Below are 14,812 nucleotides of genomic sequence, written 5' to 3' on the forward strand. Positions count from 1 at the left end.
AGGAACTTGAGCTGGTCAGCTCTTTCCTCAGCTGAGGTCCTGACCCCAAAACCTCTATTACTGTTGTCTGCACTGCAGCCTAACAAAGATTTATTTAATCACTCTGCCAATACTGCGTGCACATTCCAAATAAAACATTATTCCAAATCAGCACGACTTTAGTTAACTTTTGAATCTCAGGCCACACTCCAGTGGAATTTCAGACAAACCCAAAATATGTGATAAACAGGCAGTGTTTGTAGATCTGATTCAACAGTACTAAGTTCCTTTGCTTTTTTTGTTGCAGAAACACAGAAAGGGGGGCGATTATAATTAGAAGTCACTGCTTGAAAATACAGCTACTTGTATTTACAGTGGAACCTCGGTCTATGAACACCTCGGTTTATGAATTTTCGGTTTGCGAACGCCGCGGACCCATCTGGAACGGATTAATTCACTTTCCATTACTTTCAATGGGAAAGTTCGCTTCAGTTTATGAACGCTTCAGTTTATGAACAGACTTTCGGAACCAATTGTGTTCATAAACTGAGGTACCACTGTACTACTGAATCTTTTTTATTATTATTAGGATTCTAAGGAAACCTTCTGTTACTAGGTGCTAGAATAGAAATACTGGCTGCCGCTTTCAACTATGGTGCACAACTTAGTGAAAGGTGTGCCTACGTTCCTTTGAAAGTACAGTGATGCAATTAAATTGCATAGTGTAATACTTCAGTTTCAAGAAATTCAGTGGTAAGCCACAGAGCAACCAGCTTTTAGACATCAAAATAACTTTAGTTGCAATAGTTATATTTCACAAGATGGTGTTGCTATACAGTACACATTACTGCTTGTTGTGATTAAAAGAATACAACGGACCCTGTTTCTTTGGTATATGCATTAGGCCTAAACCAGGTATAGTAAGGTACCATAATTACAGCGCAAGACAGCGCAGTGCTTAAAGACATGCATTCCAATTCACATTTCAAATAAAGATGGAATCCCTTGCCTACTAATCAGGTGACTCACATCTGAATACAGTCACACATCCGGACACACACACAATCTCACATAAATTTTAAAAAGTAATTCACGCATGCCCCACTTTGTGAAATCAAGATTGTTTGAAGGAGAAATACTTATGGTTCTCACATTATTTTTCTTTTTAGAAAAGCACTGCCAATCCAGAGACCGCCCTCATGTTTGAATGAATGTGAACAGTGCGCAATGTGACCCAGAAGTCCTTTGCTGTGTCCACTGTGCTGATCTTTGTCAATGCCAAGTGAAAACACAAGATTGCAGAAGTTGACATTTCTAAGCGGCCACCTCAGCATCTTCATACATCTCAATACAGGAGGAAACTACAGCCCACCAAGCATGTAAGGTAGACCTCCAATGATTCAAATAATAATAAACTGGGGAAAAACAAAAAAAATCCGTTTTTTCAGCTAGGAACAGCTGGAAAAACAGGGATTTCCCGGGGAATACAGGAGACTTGGCAGCTATGCTCCAATCCAACCCAATATAGTTGTTCTATCAAAGCAATGGGGCACCAGGCAATACAAATTCATTCCATTGGTTTATGCTGCCCAAACTGCTGCCTGTTTAACTGGTGTTAGTTCACTGGACTTACTCCAAAGTAAGGGAGCATAGGATTGCCTTAGGCTGGAATACTAAACACATTTCCAAGAAAGCAAGACTTACTTCTCAGTAAACATGCATAAGATTGTGCTGTTAGAACAGTAAAACAGGGGGGGAAATCGTTCTGTCAGTTGGTACTAACTGTAGCTGGTTTGGGCTCAAGTACTGTAATGCATAAAGGAGTGTAAAAATACACCTCAGGTACTATTTCCATCTTGAGTGTAGGAACTGGGCAATTGTGCTTAGTTGCTGCCTGAACTATTTGCTTGCAACAGCAGGAAAAAACCTTCATGCATCACAAAAATGCACGTTTTCTATATGTGGAGATTCATCTCACAGGCATTATTTCTAAGTAGCAAATGTTAGCATATAAAGTAGCCCTCAGTGTTATCCAATCCCACTGAGAATTGACTGAATCAACAACTGCGCTGGAGCAAAGGAGCAGAGGGATCTTTGAGTCTGAAGGACGAGGGTACTTCTGACTACAGTGTGGAAAGATCTTTGGGGGATAATAGATGCTACATCTTATATGAATTACTATGGTGTCTCCATCTACTCTGTTGGGGGTTTGCAGTTTATGCAGGCTGAAAAGTAACTGATACATAACGAAAGATGCAGAGCAAGAAACAACGTGATCAATGGATTACATAGGAATTATTGCCATTTACTCCCAGGTGAAAAAATACTTAGGTACATCTCTGCCTATTATTAACAATTATACATAAGCAAAACATGAAAACCTATCAAGATGCTGATCCCAAGGTGTTTACGATCTAAATTGGCTGTGGGGAAGATAGGCCAACAAAGGGAGAGGAGGTAATAGCTGTCTGTTTTTAGCAAATATAAACATCAACTATGAACATCACTTTCCACAGAAATATTAAATCCTAGAATTCTGTTTTGCTGTTGAGGAAAACCGTCCGTCCCAGAAAATGTCGAACATGTTGGATCTCATTCTGCCCCAAACCAAATTTCCGCTTAATTTTAGGCCAAGTAGAACTGTGTATTTAAAAAGTTGTCAAATGTAAATGGGTCACTGTTTTCATATCTTAAACATCTGTTGTTTATACCCAAGAAAGCACACTGGGGGCAAGGAAATTAATTCCTCAATTGCTGTCAACTGAGTTAGGGAACAGCAATAAACAGCTTACTGTAAAGCCTCCAGCTACAATAAAACTGCTGTCAATAAAGTGTGGCTGATATGGTTTTGCTGTGCCAGAAAAATATATCCTTTGAAAATGAAAATCTGAAATGGTAACTAGAAGATCCTTCCTTGTCCCCATACACAAAGGAACTCTATTACAAAACTCCGATAATGCTGAACTCTTAGCATCTTATTCCCTCTCCCCGACACACACACACATGTGATGTGATTTAAGAAAGTTGTACATTGCACTTTAATGGAAAAACAAACCCTAATGATTCATACACACAACAGAAAAACCACCAAATGCATAAAAAAAAATCCCCAGTGAATTAAAGAAAAGGGAAATAGGAAGCTTCTTGCAGTTTAAACCGAATGTCTTGCTTAGCATTTCTACTGGTGCTATTGAAAGTAGTATTATCGCTTAAGGTTATATTCCAATTTCCATTACAACCCCCTGTTTTCACATGCTTTTCACTTCGGTTTAAAAAAAAGGAAAAAAAGAAAATCTTTTCAGCCGACATTTTCCATGCTTGGTCTCAGCTCAGAGATGAATTTCTTTAGACAGCTGAACAAAACCTGCTACCTTTTTCTTTAAAAAGAAGTTGTTATATAAGAATGGGGCAATGTACAGCATTTTCAGTCTTGCCACAATTTAAAATCTTTACTTCTTACTTCCACATATATTTTATATCTGTGTGCGCACACGCATGCATAGATATATATATGGAAGTAACGAGGTAAGGTTTTTAAATTGTGGCAAAGATTGAAAATGCAGTACATTGCCCCATTCTTATGCACACACACCAGCAACATAATGCAATAACATATTTTTGCCATTCTCCACTAAACACTGTGGAACTGGCACAGTTACAGATGCCACGTAATGGTTGTTCCACAGCTGTAAGAAATCGGCCTTGGGACATCCTGCCTACGGAGTCATGCAGGGACCTTTGCTGTAAGCTTTTTGGGCCCCACTTAAACAAATTTAGTTTAGGCAAGCCTATCCAGACATGTAGACGTTGACATGCTTTAATCTTTTTTTAAAATATCCATTCTTGAGATTTTTTTTTTTACTGTAAGTTTTATTATTCCATGTAATCTGCTTGAGAGGTTTTACGGCAATCAGATGGTATATAACTTTTGCTAAACAAATAAAATAAGCAAACAGGCAAAATCACGAAACCAAAATGTTTTGATTGACAGAATGTGTGGGCCCGCTTCTTTACACAATGCGGTTCCACTGTGGTTTTCCACAACTTCTTTCTGCCTACAATCTTAAGTTTCATGAGAATGCTTAATAGAGGTTTTGGGTGGCGTTTATCAGCTCTTATAGTAAATATAACAAAATAAATCACAGCACAACAAGCCACCTGGGAGGGGACTGTGCCGTCTTACCTTAGTTAACTATAGCACTAGCTTCCTGTCAGGAGTTTTCTGCATTGCTTAAGGGAGCCCTATATTCATTTTATAGTTTCCTCTACAATTATTTAAGGTTCTATCTAGCTATCTATGCACCCCATCATATTTTATGAGAGACAACATTGCTCAACTACTCCGTGGGCCCAGTGCCAATAAACATGATGAAGACTACAGTAATGAATACAGTTCCTAGTCATTGTCCCTCCATGCTGGAATCCTTGCTTTGCAACCTAGAGGATTTGCACTCAACTGCCCGTGAGCAGTTCAAGGGAAATATTCCATCTCAGGCTCTGTAAGGTGGTTTTGCCTTTCCATGGGACTAAAATCAGAGTGCTCAGATTAGCCTTATCCAGTCTGAAAAGTTTGGTTCATCTTTCTGTTATTTTGCAGAATTTATGTAAAACTTGACAACAGTTCTTGACAAACTGTGCTGAAGATGGAAATGGAAGGAAATGCTTCTGGTCTCTTCCCCACAGTCAATGTGTCCAAATGGTGCAGCTCCACCTAAGGCAGCAATTCCTATTCTTCAGGACCTGTTCTACTCAAAGCATTCATCTTCTCCAGGCATCCCCAAACTTCGGTCCTCCAGATGTTTTGGACTACAATTCCCATCATCCCTGACCACTGGTCCTGTTAGCTAGGGATCATGGGAGTTGTAGACCAAAACATCTGGAGGGCCGCAGTTTGGGGGTGCCTGATCTTCTCCTTTATGACAACAGAATTCTTTGCAGCTGCCATGCATCTGGAGGGCCACAGGTTCTGCTCTTAAACTTACACACTTGCACCTTTGCTGGCACATCTGTTAAGGAATTCAGAATAATATTCTAATAATAATAATAATAATAATAATAATATAACATCACAGCTCATGAAGCTCTGTTGTTAAATATTCTCTATCCTACATTTATTTGCTGGTCTAGCAAATCTTCGGATCAGTCCATTACCTCACATAGTTTTAATCAATGTCATCTAGGATTCTAGGCTGGGCTTTTTTCTTTTCTTTTAAATGTTTTCCATCACAACAATCCAATAGACCAAGGCTCAGGTGGAATCACTAACAACCTGAACATTGCCTGCTTCAAGGCAAGACTTATTGAAAAGAATGTGGGGTAAAAAATAAATAAAACCCAACAGTACTAAAAAAAAATCTTCCCCCTTCACAATAAGGATGATTTTTGAAACGTTAGGTTCTTTAGAGCAAACAAACTGCATCATTGTCTCCTAGTCTTTAGCTATACTCAGACTGGTTACTTAAATCAGGGCTAGGTTATCGAGCTTAACCCAGGCGGCGGCGGGGGGGGGGTGTGTTCTTGCATATTCCTAACAAAGCAACTGTTGAAAAATGACAGCCAATTTTGTGACTGCTCCATTTTTTTATTATACAACCGACTTAAAGGGTGGGTGCAACGATATAGCATAATATATAGTGGTAAATTCTCCCGCACAAGTCTGAATGAAATACAGTAAACAGGATCCATACAGGAGTGCAGCCGTTTTCTTCTATAGCTTCCATACACTTCTGCAGAGTTTGCTAGGGGACCTCTGCTACACAGGGCTACCCCCATATTTAGCCAAATAATAACCAAAATAGAAACCATTAAGAATAAAAATGAAGCAGTAAGACACTTACTGCCACCCACCAACAACCCAAGACGTTCTTCTCCTTATTACCGTGTATAAAACATGCCAGGCTCTCCCGCAAAAACACCATTGAGCTAAAGCAGGAGCTATGCAATAGCATCTTCATTCATTTCAATGGGGTTTGTGCACTTCCAAGAGGACTGTGCTATTTGCCAGTATTTTAGGACTACGGACCATAAACTGATGAATGGGCTGAGCAAAAGCTTTGGAAAGCAAAACTATCTGTTGAGATTTGCAACATGAATTGCAACACTTAATGAAAACCACGGTAAAAGTGTACCAGTTTTGATCTCTATCCCGATACTGATGGTTCTCGTCGCGTATCAGCACAGAACTTTTACGGAACGGAGAATGTAGCGTTCATATCAAGCCTCGATGTGTAAACCAACATCCATTTAACTACTCACTGGACAGTCTCGGCACCTCAAACTTTATGGTCACCTTTCCATTGGTTAAAATGAAGGTTGCCTAGTTGCTGCTGACAAAGAACATTCCGGATCCCACTAGCTTAGAGGAACCCTTATTTTGGACTGTATTTATTGATAAGGCAAGAGTTCCGTACCATTTGAAAGCTTGCTGCTCTACCAGTGAAAGATCTTTGGATCCTCTCCATCCCTCATCACAATCCAATTATGCATCATTAAAAACAGGCAATCCACATTTACAGTTGTGATGCAATTAAAACTGTAAGTCAAGTGTTTACCCCCCCCCTCTCTCTTTCAGTAATAAAGAAGATACAGAGGAACATGTTGCTTTTAATTTTTCCTCCCCCTGAATCCTTGAGTCTCTTGGGTGGTGCTTACATGCTCTGCCAGGTAAATCGGCTTGGATTTGTGATCTTAATCTCCATTTGACTCCTCAAAGAAGTTAAGACTCATTCTTGTAACAGAGCCCAGGAAATGAAAACCAAAGTGGAACAGAAGAGCTTAACATCAAAATAATGTGAGAAATCTGAGTAACAAAAATAAAAGATGATAAAGAGGGGGAGAGCACAATCTAATCTCACAAGTTCTACTGATACCCAGAGGTTTAACGGTCAGTGAGTTTCATGATTCTGTTGTTGTTGTTATTAATATCTGGAGGGAAGTGTATAAATGACTGTGGATGGTATTTTGGGAGCCTAACATGCTTTGAAATACTTCTGAAGGAGATATCTGTGTGAAGATTTCCCCCTCAAATGTCTTTTAAGGAATTCATTGGGTGTTTGGGGGACCATTACTTCAACAAGATACTTCCTAAGTGTTTGCTTTAAATGCAGTGCCTTGTTATCCAAGGTACGTCCAAAAGCCAAGATGCAATTTTGAGAAGCATAACATACAGCTGGGGAAATGACTCAAGCTAAAGAATGGTAACCATTCACCTCTCCTGGCACAAATCTATTAAAAAGTATATTGCCCTGTTCTCCTGACTATGGACCCTGTGATCAGCCCAAACGATCCACCAAAACTCAAGAGAATATAATGCCAACAGCGATATGTGCTCGACAGCTAAAGCCTTAGACAATTGATGCAATGAAAACTAAGCGCTAAGGAGCCACTGCAAAACACGCTAGCTTAACTACCGGTCGCTTCAGTGCGACTGTCATTAAATAAAAGGTTTCTTTGGCTTTAGTACCAGTTTGAACCTTCCCTCCCCCATTTCTTATCTGCTGCAGGATTGGCAGCTAGCCAGCCCCAAGCCACATAGTACCTTAGTGCCATCTACAGGCCGATCCTGACATTCTAATTTAGTGGTGAAAGACAAGCACCAGTGAAATGAATTAGACAGCACCGCATTTAAATCTTTATTAGCAAGGAATTATTTGATCTAAGAAACAATACCCCCCCCAAAAAAAAAACCTAATGCTGGATTTGGTTGAAATACGAATTTTCCTAACATCCTAATCCCTTTTTCATATGGCATGTTTCACAGCTTAAAAATGAGTAATGACAGATCACTTATGCACTATAGTACGAGAACATATTTACAATGGAGTGATTTCTCTCTCTGCATAATTCATGTTTTATTCAAAGCAAAATGCATTCGTTCTGAAAGTGTACTTTGGCCATTTTTTAAAAAAAAACACACAAACAAAACACAAACAAAACAAAAATCCTCTTGTCTAACAGACACGCAACTTTACTACTGTACAACAAAAAATCGTTGTAATTCAAAACAGAGGAAGACTTCCTGATAGCTTAGTTATAGCCTGCCAAACAAACACAGTGCAACACAATCTTTGAGCCTTTGTGAGGACAAAAATTAACCCCCTGAACAACAATAGCTTACAAATGTTCCAAATCAGTTTGAAATAAACAAAAACAAAAGAAACTTAAGCCAGTCTCGTGTGTAACCAACTTTTCTTTTATCAGAAGCTAACACATTTAATCCTGAAACGTTCAATATATATGTAGATATATTTTTTCCCTTTGAGTTGAAATTGGCAGACTGAAAAATATGTTTTCTTCTTCAGAAAACCTCTATACTAAGATGTTATTGACAAACTTCATACAATTGCCTTTAACCTCTGCCTATGTAGGTACCATAGGTGTCCGTGTGACAGCATGAATGAACTTGTACATGAGTGTGTGCATGTCATTCTTTCTAAAACAAAAAAAGTTGGCAACTTACAACTTTGGACCATCATATTCATTCTAAAAATGCATAGTCCTGCCCCAGAGAGATACTAAAGGGACAGGTATTTCCCCCGCTTTGCTCTATGCATATTATAACTAAGCTAAAATTACAGTGAAAGAAAATATATCCTGGCACTTTAGTACTGGTTGAGTGGGCACTTGTATGCAGTACTTATAGACCAGTAAAAGTGCTCGTTTACCTGTCTGGTGTGCAAGGGGCCCTTTGTCTTGAAGCCTCCTTGGGAACTGCACTCTGAGGCACTGAAGTGATCTGAACTAGTGGAAGAGCGTTTGGAAAGGGTATCACAACCCCCAACAAAGGTGTTGTCCAAAGGGAGTTCCTGAATCACGTGGTGCTTTTTCACCGACACGGGAGTGTCAGGCTTAAGATGGAAAGCGGACTGCGGAGAGGCAGATTTGTAATGCTTAGCAAGGTCAGGGCTGTTAGGCTTAAAGGTGGTGGGCGGGGCCGTGCCCCAGTCAAATCTTCCTATACCTTGCTCTTCCAGCTCAGCTGGAAGGCTAATGGTCCCGTTGATAGGTTCATGAACGGCATCCTCCGGTTTGGATTCCTCAATGGTAACAAAATTCAACAGGGAACTCTTGGGAGACTTCCTTTTCTTCCGCTTCTTTTTCTTGTTCTGTTTGTTCTCCTGGTTGGGAGACATCCACTCAGCCCCTTGCTTGCTCCTCTGGGCAGCTTTGAAGCGGGAGGCGTGGCGGCAGCGAACCAGAACAGTGACAAATATCACCACAATGACCACCATGGCACCTGCCACAATAGCAATCATGATTGTAAGGTAGTCCTCATTTTGATAAGGCTGGCTACTGTCGCCGATGTTCCTGTCCAAAGGTGTTTCCATAGTCCTGCGGATCAAGTCATAGATATAAGAGGCATTTCCAGCCGTGTCATTGACGTACAAAAACACAAGGACAAGGGTATGCAGAGATTTAGGATAACCCAGGTCACTGATATTGACCACTAATCGATGCAGCCCTACATCAGTAGGAGTAGGTTTTTCTTCCAGGGTAATGTTACCCGTCACCGGATCAATACGAAACAAACCTTTGTTGTTTCCACTTACAATTGTATATTTCAGCTCGGCGTTCATTCCCGTGTCAATGTCAACGGCAAACACTTCAGCCACAACAGAGCCAGGGATTGCAGAGAGAGGCACCAGCTTAAAAGAAGTATTTGAAGGTGGGTAGATGACCACAGGGCTGTTGTCATTAACATCCATGACATTTATAGTGACTTTTGCAGTAGAAGAACGAGGCGGCTGTCCTCCATCGATGGCCTTGACGTCAAAGGTGTAGGAACTCTGCTGCTCTCGGTCAAAAGAAACGTTGGACTTTATAACTCCAGAGTAAGGATCCAGAACAAAGTTCTCATTGTCGTTCAGGATGGAAAGAGTCACAGCTTTATTTTCTCCTGCATCTGCATCAGTCACCGTGATCACTCCTACGGTGCTATACTTTGGTAAGTTCTCCGACACAAAAAACTGAAAATGGTTATGAGTAAATTTGGGACTGTTGTCATTCTCGTCCAATACTGTCACGATTACAGCAGCTTGACTCTGCAGGGGAGGGGTGCCATTGTCTCGGGCCGTAACAGTAAAAATGAACCTCTCCTGCTCCTCTCTGTCAAAGACTCGGGAAGCTGTCAAAACCCCTGTCTTTCGATCCAAATCAAAAAAGGAGGCGTTGGGGCCAAGCTGATAAACAATGTCTGCATTTTTCCCACTGTCCTCATCTGTGGCACTAATAGTTGTTAAGTACAGACCCCGGCGGTTGTTTTCGGAAACGGACAGCTCAATTACAGGCTGGCTGAAAATTGGCGGGTTGTCATTTTCGTCTTCCAGCTTAACTCTTACTAGGGCAGTCTGGTTCAAACTGGGCTTGCCGGAATCGGAGGCAACTATCTTAAAGCTGAATTCTTTGGTGCCCTCATAGTCCAGCAAGGAAGAGGTCTCTAGCAAGTACTGGTTGTCATAAACAGCCTTCAAGTGGAATGGCACTTCTCTCTCAATGAAACAGATCACTTTGCCATTCACATCAGTATCCTTATCTGAGACCGTAATTAGGGCAATCTTGGTATTGATGGGGTCTTTCTCAGATAAGTACACTGTGCCATTGATGGGACTTATAATGTACCTGAGGTCTATGTTAGGGGGGTTATCATTAACATCAGTCACATTGATGGAAACAGTTGCCCGGGCAGGTGTCGAGCTACCATCACTGGCCAGCACTGTCACCTTGTGGATGGCAGTCTCCTCTCGGTCTAAGGCCCTCTGAACTGTCACCAGCCCAGTTGTGTTGTTTAAAGCAAAGAGTCTTTTAGTTGCAGGAGCAACCTGGGCACCAAAAATATATCTGATTTCCGCATTGCTTCCTATATCTGCGTCTGTGGCATGCAGCTGAATGACCGAGGTACCTACAGGGGCATTCTCTGGTATGTGAACCTCCACCTGACTCTCTTTAAAAACCGGCCTGTTGTCATTGACATCACTTACTGTGACCTGGAGGATAGCTGTGCTGGATTTCTGGGGGGTTCCTCCATCCTCGACTTTGATTTTCATCACATAGGTATCTTTGTGCTCCCTGTCTAAGTTCTGCTGCACAATCAGCTGAGGCCACTTCTCCCCTTCTGGAGTTTCCACGATATCCAGCCCAAAGACACTTTGCCCATTCAAAAGTTCATAGTGCTGTACCCCATTGAAGCCAGTGTCGGGGTCCGTGGCTGACGGGATCGGAAAGCGGCTGTTGATCAGAGTGTTTTCAGGTATGGAGATGTTGATGACAGGGGAGGGAAACATGGGGGCATTGTCATTGGTATCCTTCACAATTATTTTGATCTTGATCAGCCGAAAAAAGTCGTTTGGGAGAATCACCACCTCCAGTTCAAAGAAGCACTCATTCTCTTCAGCATAGGCAGCTCCTGCACAGAGTCTCTCTCTGTCGATTCTGTTGGAGGTGGTAAAGATCTCCCCTGTGGTGCTGGACACTTTCACCAAAGGGGAATCCCCTGCTTTGGAGACCAGTCTGTAGACAAGACTAGCGCTGGTTCCTGTGGCGGCATTGATGTGAGAAATGTTCAGATCCTTTGGTATGTTCCCGATGGGGACGTTTTCCGGTAGCTCCTCTCGGATGGTGTAAATAAGTTCTTGAGCCACAGCAGAATCCAGCCTTAAACAGGCAATCAGGGCAGCCAACAGGTAAAAATCCCTCAGGTCCATGATAATGTGTTTATAGCTCCTTCTCAGGGTTTCAGGGTTTCAACGATGGAATGCTGCTGCCTCGGGAGGACTGCAGAATGCATCACATCAGAGCTCTTGCTTCCAGACAGCCACTGTCAACACAATCACAACAACAACAACAATAAAAAAGAAGTGTTATTGACTCATTTTAACTGACACCACATGCAACTGCCAAGCCCTGCTCCACGTTTCTGCAACAGACTTGCAAACACCTGGCACCTGCTTTTCTTCCTTCCTTTCATTTGTGTGTGCAAGCAGTTCCTCTCCATGAATGTGCCAGTATACCACACATTCAGAATGAAATTAACTAGTTACAAGATTGATGGGAGAGAAGCCGTTTCCTTCTCTCTCCCTCCCTCTCTCTCACACACATACACATGGTTGTTCAAATCAGTCCATTGAACTGAGCATACCATGCAATGCTTTCTCCTTCCACCCCAAAATTTAGTGGAAGTTTTTTTTTTTAAAAAAAGAAATGCATAGCATGAATTGTATGCCCACTGCAATTTAAAGCACAATGCATCCTGCCTTCTCCCAATTATATTACCCAGCTAGATTTCCCTCCCCTTCCTCTTGCTTGTGTGTTTTATCCTAGGCTACTGCTGTAAGATGTTCTAGGATCTCTTAACGATTCAGACAAACTGCTCATACTGCTGCTTCTGCAGTAGCTCTCTGGCTACTTCCCGTTTCTATTAACTAAGGAAGACAATAACAGGACCTCTAGTTTCTTCCCCAGAGCCAACCAAAATGTCACCTTTTCCAGATGTTCCAGTGTGCCAGTGTATGTGACTTGCATCTGCCGGAGAACGTTCAACTTCAACATAAACAGAAGATTTGGGGAGGAGGCAGCCTTGAACCAACTCAGAAGCAGCAAGCCAGATGTTTACAAAAAAATATGCAGAAAGATGCTGTTGGGGGTTGGTTTGTTTTTTATTATGAGGGTTGTATGGAGGGGGGCGATGCAGTCAGTGACACTCGGCTGCCCCTCCGGATGTGTTATTAGCAGCAGCTGCCACACATAAATACTGCAGTCTAATAGTGCTGCTTAAGAAAGAGAGAGAGACTTCTGCTCAGATGCCCTTATGGGAGCAAATGAAGCTCCAGGCGTCCTTATAAGATTGGGGGAGGGGGAGGCGGGGAGAGTTTGGTCAGAAGCACTGATCTGACATCTGCATTAAAAGCTACGCGTTGATATCCGTGATCCTTTCCATTACACACTGATGCAGGCAGGTAGGGGCTGCAGAGCCAGCAAACTCAAGCCCGAAGCAACGCGGAGATCCCCCCCTCCCGTCGGAATATATATTATAACCAATTTTATTTTATTTTTAAAAAAATGCCTCCCCTCCCAAAAAAGAGAGAAGCATATGGAACTTTGCACTTACGTTGCCGCTTTTTCGTGTGCCGATGAACTGCAGCAGCAGCAGCAGCAGCAGCCGGGAAAGGATCCGATCTCCCAGGACCAAGACACAGAGAAAGCCCCGCACAATGCATCGGGCACCCAGGTAGCCACCAAATTCGTATTTTTTGGAGGGAGAGGAGAGGTGGAAGGGGAATCAGCAAGCAGCCGGCAAGGCAGGCGCTTCCTCCTCCAGAGCAGAGGTGTTGTTTCTCGGTGGCAAATTCACAACTCCAGAGAACAAATTCACAGTTCCGTCCGGGTTCGCCATGCTTCTCTCGGCGCGTCTCTCTCGTTCTCCCTCCACCTTTTCTCCCGTTCTGCCCCTCCCTTATTTACTTGCTCTTCCTCCTTACTCTGAGGATGCCGAGGAGGATGCTGATCAAAGCGATGCAGCCGATCCCTCTCGCGGCGCAGGCGACACCGCCGGCTCACCAGCCCCGGCGAAAGCGGCCAGGCAGCCCGGCCAGCGAGCCAGGCAGCCCGGTGGTGAGCGCACAGCCCGCCCGGCGCGCTTCTCCTCCGGATCAGGGCATGCCCCGCTCTGCCCCGGCCGCCCGATGCGCTCGCCTTCCGCGCCGCGAGGAAACTGAGCGCGCAACTTCTTTCCGCAGAGCCTGCAGCCTGGCGGGCTGCTCGCCTTGCCCGGGACCTCCTCGCGGGGGACGAGGCTGGCGGGCTGCCCCGGCGCGCGGACCCGGACCGGGCTGTTGCTTGGCCGTGGAGGCAAGGCAAGGCAGGCGGCGCAGGCTTCCCCTCCCGTCTCCGGCGCGCGCTCCCTCCTTCGCCCGCTCCTTCCCTCGTTCTCTCGCTCGCTCGCTCGCTCTCCCCTTCCTCGCTCCGAACTGGGTTTCTTGATATAACTCTCAATAAGCCCACAGGGAGGCGGGCGCAAAGCCTGCATCGCCCTCCCCCTCCGCCGAGCCGGATTGGCCGGCGACGCGGGGGCGGGGCCGAGGGCGGGGACAGCGCGGCTACGGGCAGCCGGGGAGCGGGCCACTTGCTCCGGCTCCGCGGGCCGGGCGGCGGTAGTGGAGGCGGCGACGGCGGCGGGCGCTGAGGCTGCCCTTGTGCAAAATGGCTGATCGGGCGGCGGGATGAGGCGCACGGGCGCCCGCTCAGGCGGCTGTTTTCAGCCAGCTCTTGCCTTAACGTACGCGGTTTTCCTTTTGCCTGTTTGTTTCCCACTCTTACCTGCCTACAAGGGGGGGGGAGAACCATTCAGCTCCTCTGAGCACGTGCAAAGTACCCTTCGCTTCGGACGGCGACATGGGGGGCGGGAAATGGCAGGTTAGAACAAAGCCTGACTACAGCCAGGAAGGAGCTGGGAAAGGCTCTGTTGTATTGGCTTGTTGGTGGCTGTGTCGGACCCCTCTCTGCTACTTGCCTTGTTAAAACTGGTTGGGTTTATATTTACATAAGAACGGCTTCTCGAATGTCCTTCCATCCCTGCTTTGCTCAGACTTCTTCCATAGTTTGAGCACAGGAAGGAGATAGAGTCAGGGGTGGGACTCAATGACCCGGGTCTCTTCCAACTCTGCCGTTCTGTGATTCAGATACTAAAAGTTTGGGGTCTTTTGTCATTGGCATCCGTCTGACTCAGGAGACAATGGAAGAGTGTGCCTTTGGGGGTGAAGTCAAATCGGTGGAGAGTTACAACATCTGCTGTGGCTGTAGAGACTGATACTGGAGAGAGATGTTTCATTGCAGCTGGGGC

General features: G+C 44.2%; 1 protein-coding gene across 1 annotated transcript; it reads right to left on the reverse strand.

Annotated features, from left to right (window-relative positions):
• Nucleotides 1–7,911: 7,911 nt before the first annotated feature.
• Nucleotides 7,912–13,919, reverse strand: PCDH9 (protocadherin 9). The gene is made up of 2 exons (XM_035114300.2): nucleotides 13,082–13,919; nucleotides 7,912–11,791 (listed from the first exon to the last, which is right to left on the reverse strand). Exon 2 carries the CDS (start codon nucleotides 11,676–11,678, stop codon nucleotides 8,580–8,582), a length of 3,099 nt encoding a protein of 1,032 aa, XP_034970191.2. The 5' UTR covers nucleotides 11,679–11,791; nucleotides 13,082–13,919; the 3' UTR covers nucleotides 7,912–8,579.
• Between the last annotated feature and the right edge of the window lie 893 nt (nucleotides 13,920–14,812).

Source organism: Zootoca vivipara, chromosome 4, assembly GCF_963506605.1.
Source record: "Zootoca vivipara chromosome 4, rZooViv1.1, whole genome shotgun sequence".
NCBI lineage: Eukaryota > Metazoa > Chordata > Lepidosauria > Squamata > Lacertidae > Zootoca > Zootoca vivipara.

Bases quoted from the DNA above. Each gene is read 5' to 3' on its own strand.
- PCDH9 (XM_035114300.2), bottom strand. From the start codon at position 11,678: ATGGACCTGAGGGATTTTTACCTGTTGGCTGCCCTGATTGCCTGTTTA.